A 23561-nucleotide genomic window follows, 5' to 3' on the forward strand; every position below is an offset into this window, starting at 1 on the left:
CGAAGCATACAGGACATGCAGACAGACACGAACGCACATACCAAAACAGACACACTCAGAGGCAGATCAATGTACAAATGTACAGACACTGAGGGAGTGGAAGATCACAACAGAAGGGAGGGAATTTGATCCTCAAACTGAACTACATCCAACCTACAAATGCACAAACGCAGTCACGCACGCACACTTGCCAAAAGGTGACAGGGTGACATGTTACACGAAGTGCATCCACCCACCCTTGTGAGAACTCACAGATTACACAGTGTGATGTGTACATGCATGTGTGTGTGTGTGTTGATGTTTGTATCTGGTTATGGCTTATGATGTAATGCTGTGAACGTAAGAAACAGTCAATTATGAAAGATATGTATAAAATAGATAAAATGGCAATGTAGATGGCAACAAATGTCTCAGCATTGTGTGGGAAAAGAAAAAAGAAAACCTCAAATGATTATGTTTAGATAAATATGTGGCATAGTTAATTAATTATATATATATACAGAACTCATCTAATAATGTATGAAATGTATCTTCACTTTTCTGTCTTACTGTCATGTGGTCAAGTTTGGTCACCGTCGTTTGAATTGGTATTTGCTGATTTTGCTTTAGCAATAAGTACTTTTGCATTTCATGCCAATAAAGCAGCTTTGATAAAGGGAAAGGGAGTAAGAGGATAGAGCGATGATCCAATCATGTCTGGTGGGGGAAAGATGCAACAGCTTGAGAGCAGAGTTCAACTAAAAAGCGTGGCAGCTGGATTACACACAAAAAAACTACTTTTGGGTAGGTAAATGTTATGCGGGCTTTTATATGTGCGTGTCTGTCAGGTTTCTTTCTCCTAAATCGCTCGGCAAAGAGTTTGGTCACATATTAGCCCAAATAAATTGTGTCAAGGCCCTACAAATTCTACAGAGACAAGACAAAGACAGAGCAATGTCTTGGATGCACCAATTGTGAAAAAGGATTGTGTTGCAAGGTGTGCCTGTTACTGTGTATGTATCCGCTCACCTGCCATAGGCAAATCGTCTGTCTTTGTGATGATCCCCGAACGTGTCCCACAGCCTCAGGGACACACTGACCTCATCCACTACATCACGAGATCTCTCTAACACCTGCAAAACAGTCGCACATATTAACTTCATTTGTGTTTTAGTGGTATTGAAGGATTATGCAATCACTCAGGAAGGAAAAAAAAAACAATGCACAATATCTGCATGGTCAACATTTTTAGAATCAAGTTGTATTTCATAGGCCTGAAGATTGAGGTTTTCAGCTGTGATACATATGAACAATAAACAGAATAAGCCTCAGTAACATGTCCAACGGTGTACCAGAGTGTGCCTATATGTGGCTCTTTCCACACTGTGTTTGGCTGTGTGTTTATGTGTGTGCCCACCTCCTGGCATACACGGTACTGGTCGATGGCCCAGACGGTTGGCACGTGGGTGGCAAGCAGCTGATACTGTGTGAGGGTGGCATTGCAGGCCCGGGCACAGATTAGCCTGGTCTTGCCTACTGCATTATCCCCTACCACCACACATTTAATGGTTTCCACATTGGGCCGCTCATAGTCTGTGTCTATATCCATGGAGAGGGCCCTGGAGAAAGGCAAAAGGAGAGAGAGAGAGAACGAAAAGAGGTTAATTCAATATTCATGGGATATTAAAATCACATTGATCCCAGGAAGACTGACACTGCATTTGGACAATGAAAGCAACTGGCCCCAGGGACAATATAGCTTCTAATTCTCGCCCAGTTCAGGCTAGGGAGGCTTTGTTAAGGCTCCCGTAGCTGTACTGACCAGTGTTCAGACGCTTCTGCCAAACTCCTCAATAGAACACATGGTTCGCAGGCTGAGGAATGAAGGGACCGCAGAGCTATTTCTGTAACAGCACAGAGAGAGGGAGAGAAAGACAGCGAGACTTCCCATGAGCTCACTGTCCTTCTCTCTTCTTGTCTGTCTTTCCCTGTATCCGTTGCCCTTTTGATGCATTGATAGCATGCTTCACAGAAAACATAATGCAAAGTGATGAAACATCTACCTTGGCAGCACAAAAGACATACAATAAAATCACTCTCAGAGGCATTCGTAATAACTTTTTAGGTCATTCAGGAGCCCAGGGGGAGCTGTGCGTCATCTGTTGGGTTCAAACCTATTTAATGTAGGCGTACAAAGAAGGGAAAGTAGAAAGAAAGTGTTTGTTGCAAGTTCGACCACCTGTGAACTCTGCACTGAACCGCAGCACAAGCCAGAGGTGGTTATGTGTCACAGCTCGACTGACTTCCTCTTTTAAAACCACACATCCCTGTGAAAAGCTTATCAAAATCTCCTTTCGATAAACTGCTTAGAAACATTTCTGACATGTCAAAACACATGTTAATACCCATTTTCTAAAACATTTCTGGAAGAATCTGCTGTATTGCATAACCAGCCCACACACACACACACACACACACACACGCAACCAAACACCCAGTTAGAACTGAAATCAGACAATCAGTTCATCCGTACTTGCAAGTAGATCAAAGACCCACCCCATAAATAGAGCAACTGAAACATTCATAAAGGCCTTGCTAATCCTTTGACGTGGATGCCAGTGCAACACTTCAGACCAACAGCTAAAAATGGCATCTATTCATCGGACATATGAGCCATATGTGTACCCTGTTAATCAGCCATCACTTGCTCTCCATGTCCCCAAAGACCTCCAACCTATTCATAATACCACGGCTAAAATATAGAGCTTATTTCTTCCCCAGAAATCAGACAACGATTTACCCTGTCAACATCAACAAAAGCATCTTTCCTGTCAAAAGGAGTCCCAATTACGTCAGCCAGAAAGTACAGCACAGAGAGCCTACCTTTGTCTCTGTGAGCTGAAGAAAAGTGTCCGTCAGAGAGGCCGTTTCCTGAATGGTCCATATGGAACAGATAGAACTGTGCCTTTCGGAGCTATAAATACCGTTTTTCCCCTGCCACCTGTCTGGCTGCGACACCTTCTGAGAGACGTACTACAGGTAGAGGAGTGAGATAGAAGAAGCAATAAAAAAGTTTGCACTTATCTAACAGCTATCTGCCTAATAGCCATCGCAGCAGCCCTCTCTCTTCATGCTGTATTAGGAAAAAAACTACTACACAAGGGGTTCTGTAACATCCCCAACATGAGAGGATGCAGAGTATTGTAAATTCCTAGCATTTCTAATGCAACAGTAGATAAGCAAAAGGGATTGCAAGAGAAACAAGGCAGGGGCGGGATTATTAGAGTCTTAGAGAGAAAGAGAGGGACTGTCAGCCCAGCATTAGAATCAGTCAGTTATGCCACTGGGATCAAAAGGGCAAGACCAGCAATAACCGAGGCTGCTCAGGGGAACGTAGCACAGCTTTTCCTGCTGCTGCTTATCTCTACCGTCAAATATGTGGTTCTTTAAGAGCGGAAGACAGATAGAGGAAAAGAGACCAGAGAACAGTATGAGATCATGTAGTGACCCAAAGGAGTCTGTAAGTCAGTAGGCATATAGGCATGTGAGCATGCATGAGTGCATGTGTGTGCACGTGGTAATGAGCTTAAGGCCGGCCTATGAGGCATGGAATGATGCGAGCAGTGATGTAACCGGGAGGCGGAGTTGGTGGTGGTGGTGTGGACAGTTTCCCAGGGGGATCAAGAGTACCCGGCTCCCAGATATCATCCTCCATCGGGCTCCGAGCGAGAGTCTGGTCACGCGGCAGTCAACACACTTGTTTACTAGCACACCACTGAACTTTGTAGATATGCACCTGCTCTCAGGTTTATATTTAAAGTGATTGAGCTTTCACCAACTTCAACAATTATTTTGAGTTGCATGACTGAGGGATGAGCTGAAGCCGGAGACTGTGAGAGCAGAGCAGTGCAGCTCAGAGGAGCGGAAAGAGAAGCTGCATAGCTCAGGTTTCATTTTCAGCCAACGACCTATAGTGAACTGTACGCAGACGTCTAGACCTCATCTGCTAGCCAGTGTCATCTTCCCAGCAGGGCCACAAAGGAGGCTGCATGGGCAAAGAAGTGGTGCATGTAAACATAAAATGTGTGCTTGAAAAAGAGAACGAGATTCTGTCCCAGTTCTTTTGTGAATGTATTTCTGACTCTTGTAGTGACATATTAATGGGTGTAAGCAAGACCACGGTGATAGGAACGCTGCGACAGGGTCCCAAACACTCACTCTAAAACACTCAAACACCGACCTTCTGGTTGGTTTTTACTCTGGAATGTCCCGGATTGAGTCAGTGTGTGTGCGCGTGTGTTTGGTGCAGGAGGACCAGACAGACAAAGAAGCTCATGCATAATTTGGATAGTGTGCGTCTCAGTATGGCTTTGCTTTAAAGCCAGAGGGGGTTTCATAAGGAGATGGCTTAAAGCTCTACTTCATTGCACATTTCCCGGCATCTTTATTGTTTTGTTTTTTTACACACTTCCTGTCTAAATCCTTTCATTTATCCTTCCGTCTGTCTATGTCTCTGGTTTGTTCCCAGCTGTGCCCACTCAACCTCACCTTCTGACCCGCTCACAAGCTCCCTCCTCTCTCCTTCCTATTCTGCATTCATTCTCCAAATGTAACGCTCCAGCTCACAGTTATTCCATTCTTCACTACCCCCATTGTCTTTTAGTAACCTCTCTCCTCCGCCCTCTTTCTTGTCCCCTCCCCGTTTTTTTCTCTCTCCCTCCGCCCCTTGATTTAGAGGTCATCTATCTATCCGTCTATCTATGACCTCGCACTTTTCTGGATAGCAATCAAGGAGCAGCATTAAACAGACAGCCCTCCCACACCCGGTTTACTTCCCCCTCTGTCTCCCTCTCTCTGTTATGCAACACTTTCAGCAATCCACTGGCAGCCACTGCTCATCCCAAAGCCCTCCACAGCCCCCTATCTGCCTCTTTTTTGTCTTCTTCCTTGGGGCTAGAGTTCACCACCCTGACTGAAGCTGCCTGCCTCTCCGCTCCCTCCACCCAGCCCTGCAAAAAAAAAATGACCCCAATAACCACCCACTTTATAGATGGGTCAACACTTGCGCACTCGCACAGAGCTATGGGGTTTACACTATCACAGGCTTGACTGCATATTTAAAGTGTCCATGTGTAATTGCTGGATAAAATTATGGCTGTGAGGTCATGTATGCAAACTAATCTCACAATGTATTTGTCAAAGTATGCCCTCATGAAAGAAAATGTCTACTCATTCGTACTTGGGTATGCTTTTCAGGTGTGTGTGTGTGTGTGTGTGTGTGTGTGTGTGTGTGTGTGTGTGTGTGTGTGTGTGTGTGTGTGTGTGTGTGTGTGTCATACGTGGGTGTTTGAGAATGTGACTGCCACAGGGGCAACTGGCACAGACTGGTTACATAACCTGGTCTGTAGCCTCTGTTTGGCTCCCTTGATGGCTGGCAGAAGACCTCAGACTCACACACACTAGCACAGACATGCACACACACAAGCATGCCGGCATGTACTTGCCTCACCCACTGCAGATGGCACTGGTATTACTGTGCGCACCGTGGCAGACGGCGATATGTACGCATCAATCCTAATGAATGAGAGGGTCTTTGGGAGCAGCATGAGCCTGCATGAGAAAGACTTCGTCCTCTCTTCTCTCTGCTGCGATGATGCTTTGTAAACACAGGAAGGCTCCTCTTGATGCCCTAATTTCCTTTATCCCTCCCATCTTCCTTCTCCTCCTCCTCCTCCTCCTCCTCCCTTGTCCATATTTTACACCTTCTCTTTCTCTCCATCTCTCTGTCTTAACTTGTTTCTCTTTATCGTGTTTCTATTTCACACCCTTATTCTTTCCAGTATCTGATCCAATACAGAACATTTTTTGCTGTTTATTATCTTCCAGTATGACTTTTCTTCTATCACCTCTCTCACTTTCTCACCCGTTTTTCTTTTCTAGACATTTCTGATAAAAAATAAACAGATGACCTCTCAATTACTTTGTGACTGCTTTGACTTCATTTTGAGAGTACAAGTTTTAAGAGCAAAACATTCTTGCTAAATTGTTTCCTTTAGAGGCAGAATTTGCATACAAAGTGCAAAACAGATCATTTCAATCACTATTTCATACTCTGGTTTGATGTTTAATGCTTGCCAACATCATTTTTACTGATATTTCAAAATGCAATGATGATACATTTTTCCAGATATACATATTATGTTCTGATAGTGTGCATTGTGTTTTTTCTCTGAAATGTAGTCAAATCAATTGGGAATTACTGCAACACTATTGCAATTTTATCGGACTGGAGGTGGATAAAGTTTGCCTGGCAGACACATTCCGGGCCATAAATCTCCTTTGGGAATGTAACAGGGGATTTAAACATAACATACTTTAAAAATGTGCTAGAAAGCCTGGTCCTTTCAATAGCCTGGACCCTAATTAGCAAACTATTATACAATATATAGATTACAAACATACCACTAGCAGAGCTGAACATTGTTAAAAACACACTTTTTTCTCACCAAAGCGGTCCATATCATATCATACTGGGTTCAGATCCAGGAAGACACACACATAAAGCATAAAACGTAGACGCAGTTGCAAGGTCTATTACCCCTGGGTATCGTCCACTACAGCCTATTCCAGGGATCAGAACATTCAAGGCAGCCATATAATGCTGGCTGACTCTTCCATGTGGGTCTGTCACTGCTGCACTGTGTTATCTCACAGCTGTTGACACAGTCAAAAAGTTGGGCTTAGTGCCAAACCAGGACAATAAACAGCTCTGTCCCAGATCCATCTCACCTTACACATAATGACAGCCTCGATCATTGATAAATTAACAGAAGAAGTAGGCCAATAGAAAGTCTAAAACCAAAACTAATTGGTAATTTGTACCAGAATGGAAAGTCATATTTAGCATCTTTTCAGGAGAAAGATACATTGGCCAAAAGACAAAACCAAACCACACTTTGCAGATATGATTAATTGCTGATGACTGGAAATTATATAATTTCCAGGTAAAAAGGAGAGGCTTCTTCACCAGCCACGCAGCCACCTGCACGCAATTCCTCCGTTGACGTCATAGCCACAGGATCAGCATCATTGTGTGTGCGTGTATTCATGTGCATGCGTGCACGAGTGCATGTGCATTCTTACAAAATCAAACAGCAAGATTTTGTTCGTGATGTATTGTCACAGCTTTGATCCACCATTCCAGTAAATACAGTGCTGTAGCATCACTACACTCATCAATGAAAAGCACCTCGTGCGCTCCCTCCCTCCCTCCGCAACCATTCATAACCACCTGGCTCATTCATATTTTTTGGGGAAAACCGATTCAACAAACCGATTCCATTGTATTGGCATCCCTGTGAGCGGAAACGCAACGCAGGTTACACACATTCAGCGCGGTGGTAAGGTGTCTGTTATCATCTGTGTTGTAAAAGGCAGGTGGATTTCATCCTACATCCCGAACGATGCGCTGATAAGTCTTGCGTAATGTGCCAAGCCCATCCGCTGCACTACCACACTGATTCGAAATGCTCTGAAGCAGCACGCGTGGGATTAAAAAAAAAAAAAAAACTTGCTAAAATAATGTAATACATGTGAAATATAAGAGCCTTTGAGACTATTACAGTGACATTATAGAGATTAAAAATCCATTATGTAGTCTCCAATAAGGTCAGCATTGATTTAAATACAGCTGATGAATTACTAATCTTTAGAGTAAAGGTTATAAGCAGTGTGCGGATTGCTTAGTGCACAACAAGAATTGCATTGGGAGCATGTGACCCTGTATTGCTGTAGGAAGGGTCCCTACCTTCCGACGGTTCCGGAATTGACCCACATGCCACTCTGCCGGTGGTTCAGCCGGTCACTCAAACCGGACAAAGACGCGCGGAGAATGAAAAGGTGTCCGCGGTGGTCTCGTTGTTTGTATAAGAGCACATTTGTCTGCAGGGCAGCTGCCCTGTCACATCCTCTCCTCTTACTTCCCCTTCGCTGCCTTCTCAATCCAGCGTCTCACAGTCCTCAATAAGTATCGACTCGCTGTTGCAGACCTGATGGAATGCTGTTGTGATTGTAATCGGACGCTTTTTAGGGTGGAATGTAAACATAGCCGGCCTAAAGATGTGTCTGGTCTGAACCACCTCCTTTTCTGTTGTTGTTTCCCCCAGCTGATTTCAGTTGAGGCACGCCTCCACGACTGCGCGTCACTACACAATTCAAGCATCTCATTTCGTGCTGCGTTCAAGTGCTGTCAGAAAAATATACATTTGGCCTCTCCACTGTAATAGATACCTCAGCTGCACGCCCGTGACATTTAGGGGTGGACTATAAAGCATAGCAGACATTAATAGTAAAGACATTTTATATTATAAAACCTTTGGGGTGTGCATTCATTTCAAAATTACTTTCAACCCCCGGCGTTTACATTTTCTCTTGCATTTTCAATTTGTACTTTGATGTGTTACTCGGGACTAGAGAACAGCTGTCTAAAAGCTTTCTTTAATATAAATATCACACAACAGAAGTGGCTGAACACTTGTATTTCAGACCTTATGTGTCGGATGTTGGAGCTGAAGAGGAGCACTTTAAGGTCTCGTAAGAGATTAGGATGTAAGAGTCAATCGTATCCGGTAATGATGATAGTATCCCCGCCCCGAAAGTGTGCTCTTTCCATCCTGTTAACTTAATACATGCCGGAAAGCATGCTGCTTTTTGGTGGTGGAACATTCACGTCCACCACTGTGCTGCTTCGAGACTCTTTCCTTATGACTCCCATTATTACTCAAACACGAGGGATAAAGCACTTTTTTAAAAAAAGCATGGCAAAAATGTAACCAAATATAGAAAAATAAATTAGGAAATATGCAAAAGTATAAATATCCATCTGATGTTAGCTTAATTTATCCTTTAATCCTTGCACATACACATTAGTCATTCCCTATCCAAACTAAAATCCAGATAAATGATGCAATAGTTTAGTTATTACTCATAGGCAATGGAGAGAGTTTCTTTTCTATGGTTATTCTGGGTGTTCATAGCAACTAGGTACCACATAGCAACACTTATTTATTGCTACAAAAGACAGGAGCCAAGAAAGAAAAGGCAGATCATGGATTGATGTGGAAAACACCCAGCCCTTTGCCCTGCACATTTTTTTTTCAAGATCTCAATGTCTGGTAATTACCTTCTGGAATGTTAAGCTATATCAGAGTAGTGAATGTTGCCAGGATGTAAAATACCTCACTTTGTAAATTTGATATTATCCAACTCAAGGCTTTGCCCAGGCACGTTTTAAAGACATGAACCCACATGAGTCCATCTGCCTTTCATCGTGCAATTCCAGAATAAGAAGAGAAAATGGATTTTGTATTAGATTGCATTTTATCTTACAATTCATTTTGGACATTTTGCAATGTTTGGCCATGTGGGGACCCGAGGACAGTCTGATCTTACCAACTTCCTTTCATGACTGTGGAAGACTGAAGACAGACATCTACTGGTAGAATTTGGTACTGACCTCTCTGGAACAAAAACAGTATAAGCTGCCCTCTTTGCTACATTATGTCAGTGTTGACACTCAAGGCCACTGCACCTAGCATCATCTGTGTGACATATCCTTATGCAGATCAACAGTGGCTGCCACACTATATGCTTAGAGCCAAAGACCATTTTTCTCCTTAGTCTGTCTCCACAAACTCTGTGTGTTTTCATGTATATTCTTGCACACAACATGCAATAACACCAGCAACAACACCACAGTTACGTGAACAAGATGTTAATGTGCAACCAAGTGGAGATGTCTCCTTTATACATCTATTTGTCCAGTGCTGTCTTGAAGGCCTGAGAAAACTCTGGCCCCTGAACCTGGCTGGCATGGCCAGAATGAAACAGCATGAAAGATGGACCGGAATGCTGCTGGAGAAAGCAGGGGTTCAACAGCACTGGCACTGAGCGGGCTCAGAAATGTGGAGAGGCTGCCCCTTTGTTGAAGAGGTGTACTTGTGAGAGAACTCTCAAGCAGCACAGGCTGAGCTTATGTCTGGCCTTTTCAGCTACAGTAGTACAGAGAGGACTGAGTGGCTTTGTTTTTGAGCTTTATCGCTCTTTTATTAACTGTGTGGGAAGTCCACTCCCATTGCTTTTACACTTTGGTGAGATTAAAGTTGGGAGAATGAGCTGAGATCATTCTTTGGCATAACTACCTCAACAAGGATTGTCCTGCTGCTTAGACAAATACTCAGTTTAGTCTGCAGTATATTCAACGCCATCCAATGTTCCTGAAGTTTTATTGAAGGATTGAATTTGTTTATTTAGGAAAAAAACATTTTGTTCAAGTTCAGTAAATCCCAATTTGGTATCCTGTGGATATCGCTTTTTACCTTTAACAATACTTTCATCTTTCCTCTGTAAATGCCTTCGGCTCAGTTTTCATCAAACATTTAGGCCTTCAATCAACGATACACCATCTTTCAAATGTGACACCTGTTCATACAAAGTATGAATTACTGGTGTTTCAGTAATATTCTCTACTTTACATGATGGTTACCTTTGGGCTCAAATGGATTGATTTTAGGAGACATCATACATTTATTTAGTATCAAACAATGAATAGCAGGTATGATTTTTATGGTCGTAGAGCACTTTGGAATGAAATTCTTCCCCTCATCTCATCCCCTCCTGTCCACTCCTCCACTGGCCCAATTCTCACCCCTACAGCTCGCCCAAATATCCAACAGGCCTGCACACCCCCTGCCTCAGCACTGTACTGGAACAGTTCTAAAGCTGTCAAAACACCCAGCTTCTCACACTCCCCGAGTCCAGAGAGAGTTCTCTTCAAACACACACTGTCCCAAGCACTAATAAAGACACACACATTCAACACACACTCAATGGAAAACAGTCTACATGCAGCCCCGTATACACTGACACAAGTAGGTCAGAGCTGCAGTGGGTCTTCCAAACAGTCCTCCAGCACCATGGAGCTGATAACAGTATCAAAGATTACATTCTACCTTCAGCGTGGACACACACACGAAAAAACACAACATACCACATGTACGTATGCAGATCTACAGTATGAGATCATTCGCTTCTTTCTTGGCAGGATGACGCAATTCTGTTTTGAAGAGCGACACGAAAAAATGCATCAACACAGGAATTTAAATTTGTTTCTCTGGGAAGAAAATTCAGAGGTCAAAGGTGAGGCGTGAGAATGGAATGAATGACTGGAGGCTTAAGTAAAGTGAGCCTGTGGAAAGCTGGCATTCTCAAATGATCCAAGGTAGAAGAGCAGTGCAAATCAGAAACATACATACATCTATGTCAATCTGTGACTCTGAACCGCCTTTTTATCTATCACTCTTAATCTCTCTATCTCTCTGTTTCTCTCTCTCTCACACACAAACATACACACACACGCTTTGACATGGAGAGGTGACTGAGATGTGTTGGCTGAGCTGGCACCCTGACATGAAACAGAGTGTTGGCGATGGGTAGTGGGCATGTTAGCACAGTGTGAGTTAAAGTGAAAAACATTCAACGCTAGATAAGGCCTGGGAGAAAGTAGAGAAAGAGACAGACAGACAGAGTGCAAGAGAGAGGCTGGTTATTGTTTACTTACTAAGTTATCAGCAGATTGTCTTATCTAGAGTCAATTGGAAAACTCCATGTTTATGACCAGCTGTTGTTGCCTCATTATATCCTAATGAAGATATATCACTCCATTGCTTACAAGAGAAAAAGAAAAAAACACTACAATAGAGTAGGTTTCAGTGCATTAGCCAGGAGCTAATGAATGTATTCACTCTTAAATGCTATGCCTTGTAAAAACAAATCTATCTTGAAAATCTTATTATTATTATTTTTAATTAGCTCTCATGTTTTGTTGGTATTGCCTTCATTTCTGCATTCTTTTTAAGTACCACAGACACCAAACTGTACTGTCCAATTTCAAACTCAACCAACTGACCAAATTTGAATTTAAAAATTCACAACTGTATTTAATTCTTTTTATCTAATGACCAAATCAAGCAATTACATTTTCCACAAACTGGGCAGCATGTGTTCCCTGTACAGGGAGAAGTAATATTGAATGACCTGTGGCCTTAAAACCAATCATAGATTCAAAGAAAAAGTCTGTGATGAAGATTTATGAGCTATTAAACTATGCCCAAGAACTCCTGTATCCCAAACAGTAAGATAAAGTTATAACACTTTCTGTTGACACACTTGTCATGAGGTATTTCACCCCGTTTACTGACTATAATACCGATGTACGATCAGGTCAAGTCTGTGCTGGTGATGATGGGCCATGATAGTGGAATATGTCGGGAATTTAAAGTGGCTTGAGGTCCTGGGGCAAAGGCTGGATAGAGCTGGGAATAGAAGGAAAGGATGGAGGGTGGGATGAGTGAAGGAGGAAGGCAGCACTGCTGAGAGAGTATGGTGGGGTTGGTGGTTCTGTCTGAGAATAAACAGGCCTCTGATTATGATATTAATGCCAACTTACATTTTTACAGTGAGTGCCTCACTGTCCCTTGCTAACTCCCCTCAGACTCCATTTAGAGTCATGTGGCATCTGGCACACACAACCACCCACAGCACATCTGCCACCATCAATGCATACAATACTCATGTCATGTTAACTCAGCTTTTTTGTGGCTGTGGTTTCCTTGGCATGGCCTCTAGCACCATGGTTAAAACATCTCTGCGTGCTAATTAGGCAAGACAAGACTTGTAAGCCTCTTTGGGCCTTTTGTTTGACAAATTATGTTCTTGTTGGTATAGAATGCTTGCCTGTAATTTATAGCCTGTTTCATCCTAAACCAGGGGCTAAAACAAGAGAGTGCCTGGTGATAAACAAGATGTACAGGGTTTTTTGAGAGGCTGAAGGGTTGAGTGGATGCTCTAAATTCTTGAGTGGCATAAATCCTCCATGATAAAGACAAACTTGGCATAGCACAGGCATGATATACTGTCTTTGAAGATTGAAGTTGTACAGGCATGTCTTGCTTGTATTTCTATGCCCAAATGGATGTACAGACACACAAAATATTCATGACTTGACTGACTCTTGGTTTTTAACAGTAAATCAAACATGCAGGCATAAACAGGCTCCCCAACACAATTTGTGTAATCTACACACGCATAAGCAAATACAAATCCACACTTTGTGCTGGATGGAGGCACAGGGGTCAGTAGAGGTGCCTCTTAAGCTGTGGCTGTCAAGTGGCAGGGCTAATCTTATTAAGGCTCTCTTCAGCCGCTGGTCCAAACTCTTAAAGTGATAGTTCACTTTGCTGGAAAATTTGCAGATTTGAATCCAAGCATAACTTTAAAACCTGAAGTGTTGCCTTTTTGTTGGGGGAAGTAGTGTCCTGTTTAAGCCGAGCTAATATTGTATCTTGTGTATTAGATGTTTGGATTTGACACTAAAATAGGTTCCTCAGAATTGCAAGCAAATGGAGAGTGAAGATTTGAAGATCAATATAATGATGCACAGATTCTGTAACGATCGCAGTGGCTGGTTGACATAAAGGGGCACTAAACTGGTGTAGCTAAAAATCCACCAAAGTGAAAGATCACTTTAATTAACTTGGGACGTGCACGCTAGGGATAAAGATCAGCTGTGCTTAGGTCAAGGTTCTGGTTTGGAATGACGTCAAGGTGAGGTGTGAGAATCAGGTCGAGGAATGAGGCGGAGACAGATGTGGCAATGGGGATGGAGATCAGGAAGGAGGTGGAAATAGGACACGAGTTAATGCTAGGAGAGTAAAGCTAGGAAGACTAGGACACAAATTAGGTTAGCAAGGGAACAGACTTCAGCAGGCCATAAGGAGATGGACTGCAGGAGAAGCCATAGAACTACAACTATAGAAAGTCTGATGTGATCTTGTTGGCAGACCAGTGGCCCTGGTCTAAAACTATGACAAATGTGAGATTCTACCATCAGTATGCAGTTTGGTTCAATGTTACCCATGTGGTGCATTTAAATACCAATGTTTATGAATTAAATAGCAATACTCACAATGCACCTGTAAACAAATGTAGTACATCCCCTAGTTATCTATTCAGTATCCGTCCACACTTTCCTTAGAGCTGTTGGACTACACACCAACTGACAGAAAGACAAAGCACAGCACTAAATTCTGAGGAATAGAGAAGGATTGGTACCTGCTGGTATCTGACTGTCTAAGGTCATAACCATGTCAAACCTCTTTGCTACATCCTGCCTTTAACAAGTGTAATCCTCTGAACATCTTCTCTATGCCACGTCTGATTCGATTTATAACACTTACTCCCCAGATAGCACATGGGTTCAATGTCAGTTTGAAATTGACTTAATCCACCAGATATATTCCCTAGCAATTGTTTAATATGTCCTTTAGTTAATCCATCAGCAGGGATAAGAGTGGAGCTTAGCATGGTCTACCTGCAAAGTGCCTTAAATGGGATATTCTGTTCCTGGAGCTCGTTGATATGGAGATAGCTAGGTAAATGTAATTGGATGAGTTTTTAGAAATACTGTTTAACAAATGTAAAAGATGAAACCCCACATGTAAACCTTAACATAAAATGATGTATGTGTCCCTCTTTTTTGCATTCAACTCTTTTGGTGTTTACTTTAGTATGGCCTATTGTGGCATTTGCCTAAATATATGATTCCTGTATTCAATATATACAGTATATCTTTTTCAACAGTTCAATGCCAGTATGAAACATCCAGAATGAAACCCTGTTCTCTTTTATTGAAGATAGTGAAAGTACTGAGACTAAAGCCTGGTGTTCACTGATGACCTGTTAGGCAGCTAAAAAGCAACTTACCATTAAACCCCACTGTGGATGCCCTGTTAATAGTCATTGTGTAACAGTCACCACATAACTTTGGCCATGTATTTGCAGGAATTAGAGAATAAGCCAAATACAGGATACATGTCAGATTTCTGATTGTTGTGCTAGTATCTGATAGTGTTAAGGGAAAGTATGACTCAACTGACCCAGCAGGCAACATCTGCCTTCATTCTGTTTCAGATGGGTTACTGTGATGGCTAACATGCTCTAGATACATTTATGAGCATTATTGACCAGCCCCTTAATGGCAGATCAATGGGTGGTAAACAACCAAGTCCTGTAATTTGTCGTCTGCCAGGAGGTTTTTCCAACAATACTTGCAATCTAAGTAAATTTGACACCTTGCTGCTACCTGTGGGGATGTTGGGAATGTTGGTAACCTCTCTGAACCTCAGACAGCTCAGCCGACACTCACACTCTGGTGAGGATGTATCAGAGTAAACTTTGGACTGGGGTTGAGATCAGACAACAAACAGGACAAGAAGCAAATGGAGCTTTCAGTCCTCCGAAGCATAGGAGAGAAAAAGAAAAATCTTCTTTGGTTGTTTAAGTTGCAATCATCTGGTCATGCATTCAAACACATGGGCAGCAACGTTGATATATTTCTTGAATGGAATGGAATGAAATTGTACAAAGTGCCTACCAATGTGACAGTAACCAGGGGGAAGGGCAGGAGCAAAGGAAAAAGGCAAACGTTGTGAGGAAAGAGATGTATTTGGCCTCGGCACAGGTCAGTCAGTATTCCAGAAACAGCCTGATCAAACACAAACTGAAGCCAAGCCAAATACCTCTGGACTTCAGTCTGGCACATGGAAGCAGAGATTACACTGCACACAGTCAGTACATCAACCCAGCTCACTCTGCAAAGTACTGTATAGGTTCCCAGCCTTTTTGGCTTGTGACCCCTTAAAATGAAGCAAAGTACCTGGGACCTCTCATCACGTTGCATATGTCCACCAGCGGCAACCAGAAGAGGGATTTATTTTCATAGCTTTATTTGAATAACTTTTAGACTCTTAAGGAGATACAAGTATCCAGTAATCCATAAGAAATAAAGAAGAAATTAGAGAACAGTGGAGAACCACAGCTCTTTAAGCTGTAAAACCTACAGCTTGAATGCTACATGCTGCTTTCAGCTAATATCAAAGATACAGTATATCAGTATAGCCGAATACTGTTTGTTGCAAGATATGATAATTAAATTGTATTATGTAACTGTTATATCTGTTTGGTGAGTTTATTTAACTGTAAAAGATCTAACTCAATACATTTCCCCATATTAACCAAATGTCAAGGGTGAGTGTTAATGTAAAAATGTTATATCTACCAATACGTTGTCCTTTTTTAACATAACGAATCCTAAACATCTATATTGGCATCAGGCTAAGAAAAACAGTCTCAGTGTGCCTCTATTTAAAACACACTGTTGCTCACAGATACAGAAATAGAGAGGAGGAAATGGAGGGGAGGTAAAGAACAGGAGTGTAAAAGGCAGAAATCACAGACAGACAAATAAACCACATTACAGAGAGCTGAGGCATAACAGGAAGGTCCTTTGTTGAGTTTAGTTCAAATACCCTGCATGTTGTTGATCCATTCTGGTAGCTAGAGTTCCTCATATTGTATCGCACTTGCACAAACAAAAACAAACCTGTTGTGTGTTGAAAACCTTGCATCTCACAGACGGAGCTAAACAGCAACGTATTTATCTCAATGGAAATGCAGTTTTGACTTCATCCAACAGGGCTTTGAGAAAGTTTGAGTGGGTTTCGTAACCCTCAGAGGTCAAAGCTTTTTGGCTAAGAAGAGCTATGTAATCCTTCAGCTGGCCACAAAAATCACCAAATATAGAGATAAGATTTTCACCTGACAGCAGTGGAATGCAATACCCTACACACTGCTTGAATCTGTCAAAACGGAGGTCGACATGCAACTCCAACTGCGGGAATATCGTTAAACAAGACGGCACATGTATGCACACAGATGCTGACACACAGCTGATACACTATGCACAGTCTGCATCCTGAAATAGCGTGATGGAAAAATCTATACTGGTGTCCGGTTGTTTCCGCACTGCTGCGCTTTGGTGATACAACCGGCATACAATAGTCACCTCACTCTGTGACCACATGTCATTCATTGCAAAGCTGCAGCACTGCCACTGGGGCTTTAATCATATGAATAAGGGCAAGGGGCATTGGGGTGGAAGCTCTTTGTGCATAACTGTTGATTATGAGCTAATCCAAACCACTTGTAAACAGAGGTACTTCAGACCAGAGAAATGTTCAGATCAGACACTAGGATGTGCACAATGTAATTTACTTAACTCAAAATGTCCTAAACAATTCTACATGGCTTTTAACCATTTAGTTTAGATAAACAGTATGTCCCTACTGTATTATTGATCATTGCGGTGAGGGGAAAAACCATAACAGCTATTATGGAGCAGCATAACAACACTCAGGAAGTCAATAATTATTCATAACAGGACCTCTGTTGAAAAATGCATCGGTATTAAAAAGCACAGGATATGAAATAGGAATGATATTGATGATTTTGATTAACTATTTATGTTGAAATGAGAGTGACGTGTTCTTGTGAGAAACAGAGAGAGAAAAACTTTACAAAGTGATAGACTATCTATACAGATCTATATACAAGCTATAACTCAGTTTATATATAATGATTTACATATCATCATGCTTTATACTACTCTCTCATTTATCGAAAAAAAAAGCAACAACTTGACTTTTAAGTTTTATGATTCTTTTCCCTCTCAATTTGTTTTAATTCAGGAAAAGTATGCAATGACTAAAAATAGATCCAAGCTGAAACCGGCTCGCCAAACCACATAAATGATGGCGAGTCGATTTCAGATTTTTAGAGACGGGAGTCAGACAAACACTGACTAGGATGATGACAGAACTCTCATCTGCAACTTACCCTCAGTCAGTAAATCTGATTCATCCATTCTGGTGTGTGTGTGTGTGAGAGAGAGAGAGAGAGAGAGAGACAGAGAGAGACAGAGAGAGAGACAGAGAGTGTTAGTCAGGTTGCATCAGCCTCCAAAACTGCAAAAGAAATGGGCAGCCCTCGATCGAATGGCATGCGGGCGATTACAAGCACAAAGAAAAAAAACCCTTGTATAGATTTGAAAGGAAACACCTTTACTCGTGGACAGGTATAATCACACGAACAAGAACACAATTACAGATTAAAATCCTGTGGTTTCATGAGTGCCTTGGCCAATATTTAAACTGGTCTGACCCTGATAAGCAGGAATGGCACCCTTGGGCGTTTCTCGCACCACAGATGAGTTAAAAGCCTTTAGTTCTTACTAGAGAGGAGACAGAGACATGCGGACAGGCAGAGAGCATGTGCATGTGTCAATGTGTTTATGTCTATTTGTGTTTCCAAATGTGGGTTCGGGAGTTCATGTGGTTCTGCGTGTGAGTCATTGTGTTTTTCGTATTGTGTCTGTGTGTATGAGTCTGGGTGTGTTGGAAGGTTTTTGGACGCATGCGATGAAGGCAGAGTAGGGAGCGGTGTAAGAGGAAAATGCACGAAGATTTATGGGTACAATGAAAGCAATTAAGAGCCAAAACACAGCAACACCCAAGGTCACGGAAAATTCAAAGAAAACACTTAACTATTGTTCTGGATCACATTTACAAGTTTCCCAGTAACACCAGCAAGCAGTGCTTAAATGACATGAGGGCAAACGTCTAGGTGACATTACGCATGCAGTGGCAACTCTCTTTCTCTCCCTCTGACAAACAAGAAAATGGAACTGTTAACAAACTCTCCCGCTCTCACCCGAGCACAGCCAATCACTGATGTTGCTGAGGGTTTGAATTGGGGTTTGTTAATTCTCTATTAATGAAAGCCACAGCTTTGACTAGTGTATGTAATGGGATGTGAGTTATTACTGTAAGGCAGGTGGACAGACAGGCAGACAAGATGTGAAAACAAACAGGAAGAAAAAGAGACAGAAGGCTTGCAGGCATTAAAAATGAGAGACGCTAGAGATTACCACTGCGTGTGAACAACACAGAAGCAAGACATATGGGGCTGTTTGATCCCACACAGACATGGGAAGTGGCCAGTGTGTGGGTCAGCCTCCTTAATCCTGTTGGGCATGGAAGGACAACCGCACCCGTCCAACCCAGCTCGTAGCACTCAATATACATACAACAACCTGTATAAAGCCCTCAGATAACCTCCTATGGTGGGAAATGCAATCTGTGATTTCAACACACACACACAAACACACACTTGAATATTTAGTTGGCATATCCTCAGTCATATGACTTCGGAGCCAACTCACCCAAGGGGATCGGCTTTCCGACACAAACGAGAGAGAAAGAAAGAGACACCCAGGGATCAGATTGCGTTCAGAGATGCAAACATACCAAAATATAAATGCACACTGGACCGCAGATGCACATGAAGATATATTTGTTGCAGTGATACATCACCACCACCATGATACACAGAAGTACACGCACACATACACACACACACACACACAAACATGAACATAAATAGAGAGGAGCTAGAGCCAAGCAACCAAGCTGTGCCTCTTGGTGTCTGTGGCATAACATGCTGTCTCTTTCTGAACACACATGCAGGCGCACACATGCAAGTACCCACATGAACTCAGTAAGCAACATAGATTTGGTGAAACAGACATCGGGTCTGAAGACGGAAATATTCACATGTAATTTTCTGTGTGTGGGGGTGAAGGGGTTAGGGTTAGGGAAACAGCAGCAGCAACTTGTATATGCTCTTAATGATTAAAAGTGTGTATGTGCTCTTCGGCAAATTTTGGCCTAAGACCTCCGAGTCCCAATCAATCCACTCGCCGTTTTCGTTAAAGAGCAGCTTCCTCTTCCACTGGAATGCTACCTGACCCTGACCTTGTCTTATCTCAGGCCTGTGGTAATCAGTTATTTTGAAGCTGCACAATGTCGAACGTGTGAGCAGGGAGAGTTTTCCTACAGGTGACGGTCTCCCGAAAACGACCCAGAACCTGAAGGGCATAAAGTCACAACAAGAAAAAAATCCACTAAAATTGTTTTAATTTAAATTTATTTTGACATGCAGCAGCAACATTGTGTGATTTTGTTAATTGATTACAACCTGAATGCACTGATCATACAAATATGAAGCGGTTGTTGCTGCATAAAAACCTTCAGCCCCGAAGTCTTTCCCCATATTCTGTAAAGCCTCCCTGTCAGTGCAGCCATCCTGGATCTCAACACACAACCCCCTGGCCTCGGCCCAGCCTGGCCACGACCGGATGAAGACACCGTCCCTGAAATTAAGTGGCTCTCTTATCTCCTCTCGCCCTCTTGGTCCGACCCTGCCCTGCCCTGTCCTCGCTGGCAACGCGACACCTTCCTATCCGAGTCTCTCACCACACACAAACAGCCCGTTGCCTCACACATGAGCTGTCTGGCCTTGTAAAGACGTGCTTTACTTCCTGCATACATGAAATCAGGAATATATGTACACAAAACTGTGGCAGGCACATGTGTTTGCTTTTGTATTAATATTGTTTTCAGTGTTTAGTGGACCAAACTATTGATGCCATTCGTTTACTCGCTGTAACTCAGACCAGCCGCAGAGGCCGATGAAGCGATTCACACACATACAGTAGAAACAGAGAGAGTGCTTGTGACTTGATTACCACATTACAGGAAGTTAAGACAGATGTTCAAAGGAGTTCTACATGTGAAACAGTTTTTTATTTGCTCTGAGAAGCTAACAGAGCTCTTTTCTTTACGATGTTTATTTTTCATTTTTTCATTTTTGAAACTTAGAAGAGGAAGTGGGAAAAGACGCAGTGTTTTTTCCCTCAGATTTAACATGTTTATAGTAATACGCAGTCTAGCGCCTGACATACTCTCTCACTTGATCTCTTTCTCAGTCTCTCTCTCTCTTTGTCACTCCCTCAGCATGCTCTGCTCTAGTTTCCCCTCAGCCAAACCCCCCTTTGTGTCCCTCTTCCTCAGGATCTGCACTTCTTGTCCTCCATTCTTTCTCCTCTCTGCAGCTCAATTGTTCTCTAATTCATTTTCAAACTAGCTCTTCTCTCTCCTCTCCTCACCTCTCCTCTCTTCTCCCAGCACACAAGGCCTATGCTCCTTAACTTTCCCGTCGCTGTCTCACTCTGCTCCCTCCTCTTGCATACACATTCTTTGCTCACTGACACCCTGTTTAAAAAACAACCAAAGAGGCAGCCAATAAGAGAGAAACAAACTGTACAGTTGCCATCACCAGCACAATCACTTACTTCTCTCTTTCTCTTTCTCTTTCTCCCACTCTCTCTCTCTCTCTCTCTCTCTCTCTCTCTCTCTCTCTCTCCCCACCAACCACCCCCACCACCATGTTTTCACTCTCTCCAAAACTTACTCAAGAGGACAAACATCATGTGGTGCTGGTAAGAGAAGAAGACACTGTTGTACAGTGACTGTGAGTCTCTGTTTTAGTTTTTTTTTTTCTTTTTGATGTGTGAATGCCTGTGTTAGCGTGCAAGGGCGTGCATTTGAGTGTCTTTCAATCGGGATTGCTTTAGCCTTTTAATAATTGCAACTCTAAATCCTTGCATACATACATGTATGCACATACAAACAATGCAAACTAGCCTTCCCATGCACATATCTCACAGCCCCATCATTCTGGATCCTGTTGAGGGAAGGTGTGCGCTCAAACCAGACTCTGTGTATTTCTGTGTGTCAGCATGTTTGTGTGTGCGATACTGCTCAACTCACACAAAGGCTTCTTATATGACTCCCAGCTGTGTGGATTTGGCCCTCTAGACGGCCATCCAGCAACCAGGAATGTTTAGTGTGCAACTCTACTGGAAAGCCTCAGTTACCCACACACACACTCACAGCCTCCTCTGGAAACAACCCACTCCTCTGAGCAGGGGCAGACACGAGGGATGGGCCTCAACCCAAAGGAAGAATGGTTCAAATTCCACAGCTGATAGAAAAACATCGAGGAGTGGGACAGAGCGGAGGAACTGATGTCAACTCTGAGACCATCCCCCCACACCCACCATCTGTTCTGTGTACACAGTGTTGGAAAAAGGAAGAGGGAAGAATAAAAGAAATAGGAAATATTCGACTCTTGTGGGCATTGCTGGTGTAGCTGTAACTGGATGCTGTTTGGGCTGTTGACAGGGATATCAATGTTTCTTCCAAGCGCTGGCCTTTGTGTGCTTTAGCATATACAATAGCTACAGCAGCCACTGTTTGGCTCTGTAGACATTGAGTGACTCCACACCTCAGCTATGCCTTCAAGCTGGACTCACTCATCCAGGCTGCAGGTGGAGGATATGTCTGATTCTGTATTTAACCAAGTTAAGCAAACTAGACTTTCGCAAAGCAAAGACTGCCTCTGATATTTAGATTGTGGCAGCATTGAACTACTATAATATTGACTGCATGCTGTATTAACATTGGAATTATAATTTCCCTTTTCATAAAAAGTAGTCTGTGTTGCTTTTTACTAAAATGGTATTGCTATCATTCCTCATTGTAACATTGCATGATCTATGTTATGATCTCTTTGTGAGTATGCCGTTTTTATCTCAATATATTTATCCTCTAAAAAGAAAAGAAATTGTTGACTCAGCACAAAATAAAACTGACCCTTTAGGGTAGAAGCCCCATGGCTTTTATAAATGTAGTTTTGTGGGGGTTGACTTTTAGGTGTCACACCCAAATTGATTGAATAAAGTTAAGTTTTTAGCTTAAACATAAAATATACGAGAGCTGTGTTTTATAACGGTTTTGCAAATTTAGACATCAGACAAATGACCAAATATATATAGATGCCTTGCCGTGTCTTTTTTTCGGGTCTCATCTCCCAAACAGCTTAACAAATACAGTCCGGAGCAGAAGTTAAATGTCAGGCAAGTTCAACCTGAGGTCTGTCCACGAGAGCAAAAGTCAGCAACCCAAACGAACTCAACCGTTATGCAACCTTGTATCTATCCACATGTGGTCTGCGCTGTACAGACCGTTTAGTTGAGAGCATACACAGTTGACAAGTTAAGACACAGAGCAGGCTGTGTGTGTGTGTGTGTGTGTGTGACAGACCACGTAGCTCCTACCTTTGAGAGACATTCACTTCTGGAATCGCTGCAGGTCTTTCTCCCCCTTCGCCGTCCACTCTCAGTTCACACCGCTCCGCTGCTCTGCTCCCTTTCAGTTAAATTCTGGGCAGCGCTCGTCTCTTGCCTCTCCCCATTCAACTGCAAGGCACAAACACATGCAATCACTTCAGAGCATTCCTGTGGATGACAACACCGAATCACAACTCACACGTTTTAACACTTTGCTCCGTCTCAGCCTGGACTTGAACGTTCTCAAATTATCGGCTTCGTTTCTAAACGCTCGTGTTTTGTGAAGACCTGCCAGAAGAAAAGCACTCCCGGCCGTTTGCAGCCGAGAGACGCCAAGAGGAATGTAATTACGTGAAGACTGCTGCATATTGCAAAAAGCAGCAGACATGCTCTTGTTTGCAGCCCCCCCCCCCCCCCCCCTATTGTCCTCAACGATCTGTCTGGGTTGCTGTCCTGCCTGTGGTCCTGATGCGAGTTTGTTCCACGTCCCTTTGTTGTTTCTGTCACACCTACAAGGAGGGGAGCACATGGAGGAAGGAGCCCGTTTCGACTTTCTTTTGTCTATCGTTTTTTTTCTAAAGTAATAATTCCACTCTGA

At 42.8% G+C, this 23561-nt stretch overlaps 1 protein-coding gene across 1 annotated transcript in view; it reads right to left on the reverse strand.

Moving 5' to 3' along the window:
- Positions 1-23561, reverse strand: part of rhobtb4 (Rho related BTB domain containing 4) — a 40143-nt gene that overhangs the window by 16231 nt on the left and 351 nt on the right. Inside the window, exons 2-4 of the mRNA XM_079161351.1 lie at positions 22952-23092; positions 1397-1598; positions 1009-1112 (exon numbers count right to left, since the gene is read on the reverse strand). Coding sequence (XP_079017477.1) covers positions 1009-1112; positions 1397-1588 — 296 coding nt within the window. The 5' untranslated portion in view covers positions 1589-1598; positions 22952-23092. The remainder of the gene's footprint in view (positions 1-1008; positions 1113-1396; positions 1599-22951; positions 23093-23561) is intronic.

The sequence above is a fragment of the Pholis gunnellus genome (assembly GCF_910591455.1).
Source record: "Pholis gunnellus genome assembly, chromosome: 6".
Classification (NCBI taxonomy): Eukaryota; Metazoa; Chordata; class Actinopteri; order Perciformes; family Pholidae; genus Pholis; species Pholis gunnellus.